Source organism: Rhincodon typus, chromosome 25 (genome assembly GCF_021869965.1).
Source record: "Rhincodon typus isolate 14 chromosome 25, sRhiTyp1.1, whole genome shotgun sequence".
Classification (NCBI taxonomy): Eukaryota; Metazoa; Chordata; class Chondrichthyes; order Orectolobiformes; family Rhincodontidae; genus Rhincodon; species Rhincodon typus.
This window is the reverse complement of record NC_063356.1, coordinates 39,850,019-39,866,405: the sequence shown is the minus strand read 5'-3', so window position 1 is coordinate 39,866,405 and position 16,387 is coordinate 39,850,019. Positions and strand designations below refer to the sequence as shown.

General features: G+C 39.7%; 1 protein-coding gene across 2 annotated transcripts in view; it reads left to right on the top strand.

The window, feature by feature from the left end:
• Positions 1-16,387, top strand: part of LOC109921549 (AT-rich interactive domain-containing protein 2-like) — a 212,740-nt gene that overhangs the window by 163,959 nt on the left and 32,394 nt on the right. For both annotated transcript variants that reach the window (XM_048611861.1, XM_048611862.1), the window contains exons 13-14: positions 5,515-5,649; positions 14,643-14,848. In XM_048611861.1, coding sequence (XP_048467818.1) covers positions 5,515-5,649; positions 14,643-14,848 — 341 coding nt within the window. The remainder of the gene's footprint in view (positions 1-5,514; positions 5,650-14,642; positions 14,849-16,387) is intronic.

The following is a 16,387-nucleotide window of genomic DNA, read 5'->3' as shown; positions in this document are numbered from 1 at the left end:
ATTAAAACATTTTAAAAGACATCTGGATGGGTACATGAATAGGAAGGGTTTAGAGGGATATGGGCCAAATGCTGGCAAATGAGACGAGATCAGTTTAGAATATGTGGTCAGCATGGACAAGTTGAACCAAAAGGTCTGTTTCTGTGCTGTACAACTTTATGACTGAGTTTCCAGGCACACACCAGTGCCATCACTGGGACCGCCTATTGACGTTTCAGTCGGAAACACCCTTGTTTCCTGGTAGTGGTTAACAAAGCATCTGCTTGCCATGCTTCTATGACTGTCGTTATTGATTTGGTATGAGTAGGCTGTCAGAGCTAGTGTACATCTCTGCAGGCGTGCTGCCACTGTTTTCAGGATTCACGTATATGGGCTAAAAAGGAGGTTAGCGGCCTATGGTTTGTCAATAGCAAAAGTGCCTGCCATAAAAAAATTGGGTGAACTTCTTAACAGTGAACATAAAGGCCAATCCTTCCTTTTTCACTTGGGCATACTTTTCTTCTGTCTTCATTAGTGTGCATTTTGGTAAGACAAACCAGGGCAGGATTTATACAGGGCCCTGGGATTGTGGTTGAACAGATATATAGGGGTTCAGGTATAAGTTCCTTGGAAGTGGCATCGCAAGTAGATAGGGTGGTGAAGAAGGCATTTGGCACACTTGCCTTCATTAGTCAGAGCATGGAGTACGGGAGTTGGGACCTCGTGTTGTGACTTTATAGGACATTGGTGAGGCCACTTGAGTACTGTATACAGTTCTGGTTGTCCTGCTATAGGAAGGATGTTATTAAATCGGAGAGGGTGCAGAAAAGATTTACAAGAATGTTACTGGGATTAGAGAATTTGAGTTATATGGAGAGGCTGGGAATTTTTTACCCCTGGAGCATGAGAGGTTGAGGAATGGCCTTAGAGGTTTATTAAATCATGAAGGCCATAGATAAGGTGAATAGTAAAGGCCTTCTCCCTAGGGTACAGGAGCTTAAAACTAGAGGGCACAGGTTTAAGGAGAAAAGGGTTTCAGGGGCACCTTGTTCACAGAGGGTGGTATGTATATGGAATGAAATGCCAAGGGAGGTGGTAAATGTGGGTACGGTTATAATGTTCAAAAAGCATTTGGACAGGTACGTGATTAGGAAAGGTTTAGAGGAATATGGGTCAAACCAGACAAAAGAAACTAGTTTAGTTTGGGAAACCTGTTCAGCATAGACGAGTTGAACGGAAGGGTCCATTTCCGTGCTGTGTGACTGAGACTCCATTTCCACCTCTGCAACTTAACCAGATTCTGTCATTGCTGCTAAAATCCATGTTTGTTGCCTCTGTATGTGACTGTTATAATCGACTCTCTTGGTCAGCTTCTCAAGTTTTTCTCTTTATGACATTGAAGTGATCCAAAATTCTCTTGCCCTGGCATGTGACGGTTTCACCTATTGCTTGTTTGCTTATGGGCCTTTATTGGTTACTGGTTAAGTGATGCCTTTTTTTTTAAATTCTCATCTTTGTTTCTACAGCCTTCCCCATCTCTGTAATCTCCTTAAATCCTAGAAGTTTCTGAAACATCTGTCTTCTAATTTTTCAGAGATAGCACAAACTGCAGATGCTGGAGTCAGACAACACAGTGTGGAGCTGGAAGAGCGCAGCAGGCCAGGCAGCATTAGAGGATCAGGAAAGTTGCCATTTTGGGTCAGGACCCGAAACGTCAACTTTCCTGCTCCTCTAGTTCCTGGCCTACGATGTTGCCTTCTAATTCTGGTGTTTTGGGTCTTCCCAATTTTAATTATTCTTCCTTTTGGTAGTCATGTTTTCAGCTGTCAAGGCACTTAGCTCTGGAAATCTTTCCCAAAACCCCTCTGCCACTTTTCATTCCTTTAAAACATACCTGTTTGACCAAGCTTTTGGTCATCTGCCTGATCTTCATCTCCTTTTTGAGTTTGTCAGTACTTGTTTTATAATTTCCTGTGAAACAACATGGAATATTTTATACATAGAAGGTGCTTTACAAATTCAAATGGTCCTTAACTCTGCACAACGTTGACCTGATCCATTGGCTGTGGGAGCACCATCTATAAGCATGGTGTGTCTGCTGTTTGTCTTGAATTTTTAAAACTTATTCACTCATGGGACATGGGTATTGATGGCTGGACCATTATTTGTTGCCTTTACCTCGCTGCCCATGAGAAGGTGGTGGTGAGCTACACACTTGAACAACTGCAGTCTGTATGCTGTAGTTAGATCCGCAATACCATTAGGGATGAAATTCCAGAATGTTGTCACAATGACGCTGAAGGAATGGCAATATATTTACAACTCTGTCTGGTAAGTGGTTTGGAGGAGAACTTGCACGTGGTGGTCTTCCTCTGTGTTTGCTGCCCTTATGCTTCTAGATGGTATTTACCATGGGCTTGCAAAGTGATGTCTGAGAATCTTTGGTGAAGTTCTGCCTTATATTGCATAAATAGTATGCACTGCTACTACTGAGCACCAATGGAGGAGGGAACAATTGGCACCACATCCACAAATAATCAAATGGCTGCTTTGTCCTGAATAATGTTTCTTGAGTGTAGTTGGAATTGCACTTTGCAGTCAAATGGGCAGTATTTCATGACACTCCTAACTTGTGCCTTTGTAGTGGTGAACAGGCTTTAGGGAGTCAGAAGGTCAGTTATTTGCTGCAGCATTCAGAGCCTCCGACTTGCTGTTGTAGCCACTGTGCCTATGTAGTGAGAGCAATTCAGTTTCTAGTGAATGGTAACCCCTCCCAGAATGTTGATAGTGGAGGATTTGGTGAAGGTAACACCATTGAATATCAAGAGGATTGTCTCTTATTGGAGACAGTCACTGTCTGTCTGTGGCATGAATGTTACTTGCCACTTTTTGACCCAAAACTGGATGTCTTGCGTCATTTGGATGTCGACCGCTTCAGTATCTGAGTCCATTGTGCAGTCGTCAGCAAAAATCCCCACTTATGATGGTGGGACGGTGTTTAAAGCAGCTATATTGGTTGAATCTCGAGCACTACTCTGAGGAACTCCTGCAGAGATGTCCTGGAGCTGAGAGGCTGACTTCCAGCAATCGCAACCATCTGCCCTGTGTTCTAGGTATGATTCCAACCAGTAGAGAGAATGTTGATTTATCAGCTGAAGGAGGACATTAGGTAGTAAACAGGTTATTTTATTGCCCGTATTTGGCTTACTGCCAGAATACTTCACCGGTCCAGATTTCGTTTTGAAAACTTCAACAATCATTGTGCCCTAACCTTTAGTAGGTCTATCTTGCTGATGGGACAAAACATAATATGGAATAATGCTGAAGATGTCTGTAACATTGGCGGACAGGTATGATGCTGAGAGTATAATAATATCAGATTCCTGTTTGAGTCATCTGTGGGTCATTCTTCCAGTAAGTGGCATAGATTTCAAAGGTAATTAGGGATGTCTTTTCCAATTAGAGTGTGGCTTCACCATGCGTGTTACCTGGGTCAATGTTGAGTGATCCCCTCTGTTTTATTATTGTTCCTCGTAGTAGTTTGATAGAACTAAGTGAATTCCTCATCTGTTTCAGAGGGTAGTTGAGATTCAGCTGCATTGGTGTATGTCCAGAGTCACATTGGCCAGACCAGATAAGTGTGCTGATCTCTTTCCTAAAGGGCAGTGAAGAACCAAGTGGATTTTTATGACATGCTAGTATCATAGTTGCTATTTCTGATTGTAGCCTTCCATTCCAGATTCTCTGCATTGAAATTCAGATATAATGCTTCTGCCAATTTTACTATTTTGTTCATCTTTAAATATACCACTCATCCCATCACAGCTTTCCTGACACTTGTATTATCTGCAAACTTTATAATGTTACTCCTAATGTCCAGATGTAGATTGTCTGTCTGAGTTAAAGTTTACAAGAGTCAAAAAGTCAGCACTAAAACTCACCTTCCTTTACCACCACCATGGAAGAGTATTGGCTAGAGGATTATGATAAATTTAAATGAGGAAAAATGGGAGATAATTAAGTAGAATGTAAATGGACTGGTTGGGTTGAATAACTTGTGTTTGTGCCACATATTCCAAGTAATTTATATATGTAAACTGTGTGTTTTCTGTGTAACAAATGTCAATGCTGGAAACAATAGTATAGCCCAGGTGAAACTTTCTGAAATTGAAGAATGTTCATTTACCCTTTATGTTCTGCTGTATTTTTAACAAAGCACATGTTGAAGTTTGAAACCTTATATTGAATGCTATGTGAAAATCTAAACTTGCTGCATCCACCAAATTCCTTTGATAATCTAATTTATTTGAATAAATGACAAACACCGTTTGCATTGGGCAAATTATAGTTGTTAAGGTTACCTTGGATTGCAGATTCCTAGATTTTAGCAATAACTAACTGACCAACTTTGACTTTTCATGTCTTGACCCTATCTGTTTTATTGAGTACTTACCAATCCCTTAGTTATTAAAGGAGAATTGAAGAATTGTGGCTGATTTGAACTGTTTAACTGGTTAGAAAAAACGCCATCTCCTTTGAGTTCTGTTCATTTTCTGTGCATCAGCTGTTTGTTGATTATTCATTATCCTCCTCTGGTACTCCCTTCAGTTTTTTAAAAAATCATTTAAAGTCTGTATCACTTCTTTGTCCTCTAAATAGACTTCAGTTATCCCTGAGCAGCGCCTCTCCTCTTTCTGTGCTAAAAGAAGTTTTTGCTCCTTTACCAGTCATTTTTTGTAATTCCCTTTCACATTCCAAATTTAATTTTTTTTTTAAATCTTAAAAGTTCATCTTAAATACTGTTTACCCAATCACTGCAAAAAAAAAAGCTTAGGGATCAAAGGAAAATGCACAAAGTTAGGAAAGCATGAGCAGAATTTAACTTGTCAAAACCTTGTAGTTTTGCTTTCATGTTACACGATAACATTGGCAAATTTTTATTTTCAACAAAATCTAACAGTTGTTATGATCTAAAAACAGAAAGAACTGTAAATTAGAAACCAAAACAGAAATTGCTGGAAAAGTCTGGCAGCGTCTGTGAAGAGAAGTCGGGCTTAACGTTTTGTGAATAGTTCTGAGGAAGAGTCACCAGATCCAAAAAGTTAACTCTGATTTCTCTTCACAGATGCTGCCAGACCTGTTGAGCATTTCCAGCAATTTCTGCTTTTGTGACCATTATTATGATGTTTTTTCAGTACTACTTGTTTGCAGTGTCATCCACTGTCTCAGGAACAACTTTCACTTTAATCCTGTAGTGTTTTTTTTTTGTCATTTGCTGTATAAATGTCGTAAACCACCTTTTAATTGATTTACTTCACTGAACCTATGACCCCAGATGTGAATGAGACACTTGGGAAAATGTGGCAAATGGTTATTTGATGAACTACATCTGGCTCTAAATTTAGTGTAGTATAGGGGATTATGATCCCGTGCTAGATATAAACTCCCTTAAGCTCTCTGTGATGAGCCTCTTCCATAATGCTTAGATCAGCTGGAGTACTTAGTTGTAACAAAATCCAATTTTTCCTGTTTTAGGTTGAATGCCAACTTTGAAGAAAGTGCAGATAGTTCAATCTACCGAGTAGACCTATACTCTGAGTACCTTTCACTGTGCAGCAAACTTGGGAGCAGTGGCATTCTAACATCTACAGGATTCACCAAATGTCTCCGGTGAGTTGTATGCTAACTAGCAATGCTCAAATTAATCACTGCTATTATCATTGTTTATTGTTTCGTGTCATTTAAAATATCAAAGCCATTGATGAGAGCTGTTAATTTTGTTAGTCAATTGTGTAAACCTGATTGGTTTAAACTGGAAGAATAATGCTTCCAACCACTCTTTGTTGCCTTCTGTCCCCAGAATAATTCCTATGGTGCTGCTTTGAGCCACTTTTTAAACGAAAATGCCTGTACAATATTCCTTCTACAATCAATTGTGGCTCATCATCTAAATTTTTAATCCGTCTCATTCTTCTATTTAATTTTACTTTGAAGCTTTGTAAGAAACCCTCATCTGATTTTCAGTGCAGCTTAACTTGCATCAAAGGGTCTCTTAAAAAGGATATTAATTAAAACTAAGTTTTGTTTGCCCCATGCCTCAGTGGTTGAAAAGTTTAGATTTTTTTGTCTCATCAATCTGTTAAAAGATGTTAGTTCACACGTCTGGAGCATGTGGGACTTGAACCTGGGTCTCTTGGGTCAGAGGTAGGGACACTACCACTGCAGCACAAGAGCCCATGGTTGAATATTCTGCCATTACAACTTGAAGCCTGATTTGAACTGAATTAGTTTAAACACAGAAGCTTTAACTGTCCTCTGTCTTGAGCAAATGATCTAAAGTTCTCTTCTGTTTGGAGACAAGAAATCAATGCTGAAAAGGGTTTGTGTGTGGATGGTAGGTGAAGATTGACCAAGGTTTGACAGTCTAAAAATTAAATAGGTCTGCCAACACTCACTCACCATGCTTTTTGTCATGGATAGAAAAATAATGTTATGAATGTTTAATGCTTTAATTGTTTGCCACTATAAAATTCATGCTGATAAAAAAAATTATAATTGAAATGTATTGTGGTGCACTTTCTCAAAGAACAGTTGATATTAATGAAAAATCTTCATATCCAAAATATCTACTGGAATTGTTAAATCTCTATGGCTTGAGAAAAATAGGTTTGGAGCAATTAAATTTTGATGTTTTGAGCCAGAGTTTTCAATTCTTGTCATGACGATTATTTCAATGCATGCATCTCAGTTTAGATTTATCTTTGAAGCATGGTGATCTATATATTGTATCAACTTGTTACTGAAGGATGTAGATTCAATCTGCTTTTCACAGTTACATTCCTAATCTTGATCACTGTGCCATTTTCAGTAGGGGCTGAACGCCCATCCCTGCAATGAGCAGGAGCTAAAATTGATCAGCATGTTTACATTTCTGGAAAGAACCACTGCTGGTTTTCTCCTGGATTTGAGGTAGATGAAGTAGATTATGTTTGAGAAGGCATTCAGGGGCAGCAATCATAAAATCAGATTTCATTAATATTGAAGGTGACTAAGTACATTCAAGCATGCAACTACTTAACTGAAAGAAGGCTAACTTATTAATAAGTTGAAAAAAATTCTGGTACAGGTTGATTTTAATTGAAAATTAGAAGGCTGCTAATTGAGCGACAGTAACCGGAATAGTCAAAAGATGCAATTTTGGCATACATATTCCGATAAAGAAAGGTGCCCAAACTTTCAGCAGCCGTGATACCTTAAGAACTTAAGATACTAAAGATTTATGACTTTGTAAGGTTCATAATGCAGGAGAATAGAAAGGTGAGTATAGAAAATGAAGAGAACAGAATAAGGAATAATCGTAGAAAAAGTAAAAGAAAAGATGTGCATCTAACATAAAAGGAGAACTCATGATTTCTGTAAACAAATAATTAGTGATAGAGTTGTCAAATAAATATACTCTAGCAGAATCCTCTTTACAACTGAAGATAGATGCAATATTGCAGTGAAAGAGAAGGCAGTAATATAATTGGATAGGGTTGGATAGAATAATAGATAATAAGGTTGGATAGGATAACAGATGCAGAGTGGCAGCCCTCAAGTAGAAAAGTTACTTGTCCAGAAGGTAACCATTCCTGGTTTCTGAGGGAATTAAAGGATGAATGTTCCAGAGGCTATCTTTGCACAGTCTTCCAGTCCTCCTTGGATATGGGATTGATACCATGAGACTGGAGGAAGGTAAATGTTATGCCACTGCTTTTAAAAAGGAAGAGAATAAAATTCAGCAATGATCACTGCAGTCAGCTATTGGATAAAAGGCAACTTTAGAGATAATAACTTCTACAAATGAATTGTAATTTGATAAAGTAGTCAATAAATAACATTCAACAAAGATTTTGTGTAATTTGATTTTGAGACAAAAGTAATTGATAGCCCTGAACATTGGGATAAATTCAAAATTCAGCAAAGGAGGACTAAAAAGATAATAGAAAAAATTATAAGGGCAAACGAGCAAAGAAAATAAAAACTGACATTGAGCTTATTTAAATATATAAAAAGGAAGAAAGAGGTCAAAGTAAATGAAGGCCTCTGCAAACGCGAATCTAGGGAGATAGTTATAGGGAGCAAGGAAATGGCAGAGGAGTTGAATAGGTATTTTGCATCAATCTTTACAGTAGAAGATAGTTGAAACATATTTGCCTTTATTAGCTGAGCAATAGCCTTTAAGGATAAGGAGATTATGATGTAACTGTATAAAAAGTTGGTTAGGCCACAGCTAGAGTATTGTGTGCATTTTGGGAATCCACATTGTAGGAAGGTTGTGCTGCACTGGTGAGGGTGCGGAGGAGATTTACCAAGATGTTTGGGCTGGAGAGTCCTAGTTATGACGGGAAATTGGACAGATAAGAGTTGGTTTCCTAAAGCTGAGGAGTCTGTAAGGGGTGTACATGATTGAGATGTATAAAATTATGAGGGGCATGGGCAGGGTAGAAAGTAAGGAATTTTCCCCTTTATGAAGAGATCAGTGACCTGGGGGCATAGATTTAAGGCAAGGCAGTGGAGGTTTAGAGAGGAAACAAGTTAAAACGGTTTCACTTAGAGGGTGTTCAGAATCTGGAAATCATTGTCCACAATAATGATTGAGGCAAAAACCCACATAACATTTCAGAAGAACTATTTAATGTATGCTTGCAGTGCCAAGTCTATGGGCCATGTGCTTGAAAATGGGATTCGAATAGTTAGGCTTTTTTTGAATGACAGACTCAATGGGCTGAAGGGCCTTTTTTTCTGTACAGTAGACCTCTATGACTATTTCGTTGTTGCTAAAGTTGACAGGGGAGGAATGAAATACCATCATCATCACTGGATAAATAATAATAAATAAAGGCAGATAAGTCCCTTGGCCCTGATGACTTCTTTCTAGGATCCCAAAAGAAGTAGCGACAGAGAGAGAGGGTGCATTGGTTGTAATTTTCCAGAAATTCTTGGATTCTGGAGAGGTACCAGAGAATTTTAAAGCTGTCAATCTGACACTCGTATTCAAAAGGGGAGGGAGGCAAAAGTGGATAACGATGGGCTGATTAGCTTAACATCCATTGTTGAAAAATGTTGGAATCAATTATTAAGGAAGTTATCGCAACACATTTGGAAAATCGTAATCTAACCAAAGAGTCAGCATGGTTTTATGGAAGCGAATTCTGTCTGATTAATCTATTAGAGTTTTTTGACCAAGTCGCAACCAGCGTGGATAAACGTGAGCAATAGATGAGTTATATTTGGACTTCAGAAGGTGTTCAACAAGTATCTCAAAAAAGTTTAAGTCATAAGAGTCCATGATGTTGGAGGTAGTACGTTGACATAGACAGAATTGGCTAATTGGCGAATAGAGACAAGGGGCTGTTTTTCAGGTTAGCAACCTGTAACAGGGTTCCACAGTGATATTGTTGGGACCGCAACTGATCAAGGTCCCATTATACTCATAATCTTCACTGTCCGCTACATCACCTATTTTGGTGCCATCTGCAAACTTACTAACCAGACCTCCTATATTCACACAGTCATTTTGTAAACAACGAAAAGCAGTGGACCCAGCACTGATCCTTGAGGCACACCACAGGTCACAGTCTGAATAACAACTCTCCAGCACTACCCTCTGTCTTCTACCTTCAAGCCAATTTTGTATCCAATTGGCCAGCGCCCCCTAGATCCCATGTGATCTAACCTTACTAACCAGTCTACCATACGGAACCTTGTTGAACACCTTACTGAAAGCCATATAGACGACATCCATTGCTCTGCCTACATCAATCATGTTTGTCACCTCCTCAAAAAATTCAATTAAGTTAATGGTACACAATTTCCTACACACAAAGCCACGCTGACTTTCCCTAATCAGTCCTTGCCTTTCCAAATGCATGTTCCTTAGAATTCCCTCCAACAAATTAGCCACCATTGATGTAAGGCTCTATAGTTCCCTGGCTTTTCCTTACAGCCTTTCTTAAATAATGGGACCACATTAACTAACTGCTAGTAGTCCAGCATCTCCCCTGTGACTATCGATGAGATAAATATCTCAGCAAAGAGCCCAGCAATCTCTTCCCTAGCTTCCCACAAAGTTCTGGGAAACACCTGATCAGGTCCTGGTGATTTATCTACCTTTATGCATTTTAACACCTCCACAGTGGCAAAGTGGAGGGCTGCATGGCAGCTCAGTAGCTAGCACTGCTGCCTCATGCCAGGGACCCGGGTTTGATTCCAGCCTTGGGCAGCTGTCTGTGTGGAGTTTGGACATTCACCTCAAGCCTGCATTGGTTTCCTCTGGGTGCTCCGGTTCCCTCCTACAGTCCATAGATGTGCAGATTAGGTCGATTGGCTATGCTAAATTGCCCATAGCATGTCCAGGGATGTGCAAGCTGGGTGCATTAGCCATGGAGGTTGCAAGTTTACCGGGACAGTTTAGGGGTGTGGGTCTGGGTGGGATACTCTTCGGAGGGTCAGTGTGGACCCAGTGTGTCAAATGGCCTGCTTCCATACTGTAGGGATTCTATGATTCCAAGAACGTTTTTCAAGACATCACTATTTCCCCAAGTTCTGTAACTTCCGTGCCCACCCTCATGGTAAATACTGACGCGAAATATTTGATTAGTATCTTACTCATCTCCTGTGGGTCCTGCAAATATATGGCCACATTGATCTTTAAGGGGTCCTACTCTCTCCCTAGTTATTCTTTTGCCTTAAGTGTATTTATAGAATCACTTTGGATTCTCCTTAATTCTATTTGCCAAAGCTACCTAGTGTTCTCTCCTTTCTGTCCTCCTGATTTCCCTCTTAAGTATACTGCTCCTACTGCCCTTATACTCTTCTTGATAGGTTGAGTAAGTGGGCAAAAAGTTAGCTAATGGAACATATGGGATTGTTCATTTTGGAAGGACTAACACAAGAACAGTATTATTTAAATGGAGAAAACTGCAACACAATGGGACTTGGGGATACTTGTACATGCAACATAGCTAGCACACAGGCGCAGCAGGTAGCCTGGAATGCTAATGGAATGTTGGCACTTATTTCGAGGGTGGTGGAGTGTAAAAGTAGGGAAATCTCACTGCAACTGCACAAAGTGCTGATGAGAACATTTGGAGTACTGTGAGCAGTTTTGGTCTCCTGATTTAAGAGAAGATATTATTTAACTGAAAGCAGTTCAGAGAAGGTTCACTACGATGATCACTGGTATGCCGGGATTGTCTTGGGAGCAAAGACCAAATAGTTTGAGACTCTATTCATTGGAGTTTAGAAAAGTGATAAGTGCTAGGTAAGACAAAGGAGGATGAATTTCTTCTCTGATGGTTGCAAGCTTTTGGAACTTGGGGGCAGACTCCTTGACTATATTTAACACTGGCATAGCTTCTTGATAAATAGAGAAATTGAGGGTTATGGGAAAAATGCAGGATTGTGAATATGAAGAATGCCAGAACAGCCATGATCCTGTTAAATGGCAGAAGAGGCTGGAAGGACCAAAAGGCCTACTCATGTTCTTACTTTTTTTTTAATGGGTTTATGGCCTTTGGATGTTGAAGAAGGTATTTCAGCCAGTGTGGTATGTATGAACTTTGAAAAGGCAACTTTCATCTAAGTACCACATTGATAAACTTGTTAACAGATTTAAATCCTTTAAGAATAAAGGAATAGTGACCAGTGATCCTTTTAAGCTGCATGGCTGCACAGCCACTCAGAGGGTCTGCATGTGCTTATTTGCATGCTGACGCATTCGTTTCCAGTTTCTACTACACAGTGGACTGCCGAGGTCTCCACAGTGGCTGAAGAAATTAGAAGGATCATGGATAATGACTGCGTGGCATTTGTGCCCAGTTAATTTTCGGCCCGAAGCGATAAACACATAAGACACGGGAGTAGACGTAGGCCAATCGGCTCAGTGTCTGCTCTGCCATTCCAAGAGATCATGACTGATCTGATGATCCTCAATGCTCCTTTTCTCCATCGTCATTAATTCCCTTACTCATTAAAAATCCATCTATATCAGCCTTGAATATACTTAACGACTCAGCCTCGACAGCCCATTGTGATGAAGAAATCTACAGATTTGTTTATCATCTGAGAGAAGAAATTCCTCTTCCACTCTGTCTTAAGTGGGAGATCCTTTATTCTGGGATGATGCCCCCTTGACCTAGACTATTTCACAAAGAGAGCCAACCTTTCTGCATCTCCCCTGTTGTGTGCCCAAAGAATCTTGTATTTTTCAATAGTTTGCTGCTTTTGTTTTGTTTCATTCACTAATGGGACATGGGTGTCACTGGTCAGTGTTTATTGCCTGCTCCCAGTTGTCTTTGTGAAGGTTGTGGTGAACTGCTGTATTGTCTACTGTAGTCCATGTGCAGTAGGTAGATTCACAATGCAATTAGTGTGGGAATTCCAGGATTTTGAGCCATCAACAGTGAAGGAACAGTGATATATTTCCAAGTCAAGATCGTGAGTGGGTTGGAGGGGAACTTGCAGGTGGTGATGTTCCTATGTATCTGCTGCCCTTGTCCTTCTCGATGGAAGTGGTCATAGGTTTGGAAAGTGCTGCCTAAGGATCTTTGGTGAATTTCTACAGTGTGTCTTGTAGATAATACACACTGCTAACTCACCGCAATGAATACAGACCAAATCTACTCAACCTTTCATCATGAGACAGTCCGACCTTCTGATTCAGCCGAGAGAAGTTTCTCTGGACAACCTCTAGTGCCAGTATATCTTTCCCTCTGATAAGGGACCCAAACCTGTTCACGGCATTCTATCTGTGGTCTGAGTAGTGCCTTGCATAGTTTTCGGAAAACCTCCCTATTTTTATACTCCATTCCCTTTAAAATAAAAACCAATGTTTCATTTGCCTTTTCTATTATTGGATGATACCTTTAATAATTCATGGATGAGAACTCCCAAATCACTGATCCCCAGCTTTCTGAAGTCTTTCTGCATTTAAATAATATTCATCTCCTCTAGTCTTCCTACCAAATGGCATAACCTCAAATTTTCCCACACTATATTCTATTTGCCTAGATTTTGTCCACTTGCTTAACCTGTCTGTATCCCCTGCAGACTCTTTATATCATCCTCACCACTTGCCTCCCCACCCATTTTTGGGTCCTGTGCAAACTTGGCTGTAGAACATTCACTTTCCTTATCAAGTCATTTATGTATATTGTAAATAATTGTGGCCCCAGCACTGATCCCTGTAACACACCACTAGTTACAAGCTGCCAACCTGACAATGCCCTCATACCTTCACTCTGTCTATTAGAAGTCAGCCAGTCCATGCTAAGATACAGCCTCCAATGCCATGAGCTCTTATTAATTCGCTTAATGTGTGCTACCTTATCAAAGGCCTTCTGAAAATCCAAATATATTACATCCACTGGTTCCTCTTTATCTATTCTATTTGTTACTTCAAAGAATTATAACTAAATTTGTAGAATGATTTTTTTTTTCTCACATCAGCATTACGATTATCTTTTTTTAATCTGTATTAATGGCCTGAATTTGTAAACAAGACATAATTTCAAATCTAGCAGATTATACAACAATCAGTAATTTAGTTAAAATCTTCAGAAACATCTAGGCAGACAAACGGAGTCAAAGTAATAGAGTCATACAGCACGGCAACAGACTCTTCGGTCTAACCAGTCCATACCAAACATAATCCCTATCTAAACTAATCCCACCTGCCTGCTCCTGGCCCATATCTCTCCCAACCTTTTCTATTCCTATTCGTGTACTTATCCAAATGTCTTCTAAACGTTGTAATCGTGCCCACATACTCCACTTCCTCCCTTTGGGAGACAGAATGCAGAGAGGCATTCAGTTCAATTTTAAATTGGCTGCAGAAACAGAGTCTTGGGGGTTAGGTGTGTGTGTGTGCGCGCACACACATCGTTTAAAGTGAAAGGACATACCGAGAAGGGTTTCTGAAAAGCATATGGGATTCTTGATGGTTATGAGTAAGGAAAGTATATAACAAAAAAAGCAAGGATGCTATTCTAAAGCTTTGCAAAGCACCAGTTAGGCCTCAACTGGAATATTTTGTTCAGTCCTTGACAGCAGAACTTTACTTGGCCTTGGAAAAGGTACAAAACGATTTACTAGATTTAGTGATACCAGAATGAGCGGTATTAGTCATATAGAGAAATGAAAGAAGATAGAATTGTTCCCCTTGGTTTTGATAGGGCAGCTGAGCAGAAAGCTTTTCCTGCAGTAGGAGAGGCAGGATTTAAGTAATTAGCAAAAAAAGAAGAGGTAACAGTAGGAAACCATTTCACAATGAGTTAGTGATCTGGAATGCAACTCCTGAAAAGGCAGTGGAGGCAAATTGGATACTACCGAATTGGATGAGTTTTTGAAGGTAAAAACGTATAAGGCCACAAGGAGAAGCAGAGGAGTGGATTTGGGTTGGACTGCTCTACTAAAAGACAGGAGAGGCATGATGGATTTCATGGCCTCCTCTGTTGTATCATTCTTTTTAAGTCAATCCCTGTGTATTCTTGTTCACCCTGTGATCAACCAATATACAATGCAGAAAGAAAGAAGCATGAGGAAAAGGGAATCACTTTAAGAAAATTACAAAATGTCTTGATGCATTCATTTAACACATTTCTGATCTCTTTATGATATAGATTGACTTTTCCTAACCACACAATAAAGAAGATTGAAGATGCCGGTGCTAATGGGCAATCTCAATTTCACGTGGTTGGGATCAAGCGTAGAGCTGTACCTCTTCCTGTTGGAGCATTTCAACAAGAACAGCAAACACCAAATAATTCCTTTGTCACAGTGAAAGCAAGCTCTGCTTCCAGTACAACAGTGAATTCCATTGCTGTTGGTAAGAGAAAGGATTTGGCACTTTTATTTTAAATTCATTATATTAGCCTTCTTTAAGTAAAATAAATGCAGATGCACTGACGTTATTTTGCTCATGCTTTCAAAAGATTTGTGGTTGTAATGAACACTTTCCTCTTTCATGCACCATGGGATGGCTGCAATGGTCCAGAAGAATTTTACTCGAAACATTTTTTTCTAATGTGAACTATAGCCCCTACTGAGAAATTTGCAGTTCATTTGTACAGTGAGCCTGCATTTAGTTCAAATCCACTAACTTTACATTGACAGTCACCCTTTTGAGTTGGCTTGTGAGGAATACTGTGTAATTCCTTAATTTAGAAGCAATTGGGGAAGTTAGCGTACTTTATGTGTAAATTATTTTCTCCTTTTCTTCCTCTCACACTGGTTTTCTTTACCTTTAAAAGAAGCCTAGGCAAATGTAAAACAAATCTTGTTTGATAAATCTGTTAGTTTTTGGAAGGTGTAAATAGCAGAGCCAGGTGGGACAAGGGGCAGCTAGTGGATGAAAAGCATTTGAATTTACAGAAGACATTCAGAAAGGAAATGATAAATTGGCCTTTATTGAAAGGGGATAGGACCATAAGATTATAGAGATATTGTAATTGTACAGAGCTTTGGAATTGTACACAGTGATTTTACCAATCTCCTTGCACAAGGTTGATATACTTGTCTTGAAAGGAATGTGATGAAGATTCACTCAATTAATTGAGAAGAGTTGAACAATCCCACAAACAATGAATCAGATCTGTGCAGTACGGCCCTATCATGTCCTGATGGCAACCAATGAGAAGATGATTGTGATTTTTGAAAGCCTGACCCCTCTTAGATTATTGCTGCAAGAGTTTTTCAGTGCAGTGACTTTGGCCTAACCATTTCCAGCTGTTTCATTAATGAACTTCCCTCTTGAGCATGGTCAGAAGTGGACAGTTTGCTGAATATTACAGAGTGCTGCATACAACTTGGAATTCATCAGATATTGAAATAGACCTCGCCTTCACACAGCAAAACCTGGATAACATTCAGATGTGGGTTGATAAATGGCAAGTTATGTTTCTGTCACGCAAGTGCTGGGAAATGACCATCTCCAACGCTAAAGAATCTGATTATCATACTTTATCATCAATGGCAATAGCATCACTGAATTCCTCCATCAGCACTCTGGGTACTACTATTAACCCCAAGGCTTTGAGATCAGCCACTTCCATACTTGTCTTAACAGTAGATCAGATGTTGGGAAGTTGTAATGAGTAATTCCACCTCCTGTCTTCCTAATGACTATCCAACATCTGCAAGGCATCAGTCAGGAGTGCGATGAAATACTCCCCACTTGTCTGGATGGCTGGACCTCCAACAGCACTCAAGAAGTTTGACATCATCCATGACAAAATAGCCCACTTGCACAGCACCACATGCACAAACATGCACATCTACAAACATCCACTCCCTCTACCGCCAACACTCAGCAGCAGCAGTATACACTACCTACAAGGTGCCCTGCAGAAATTTGCCAAAAATCCTT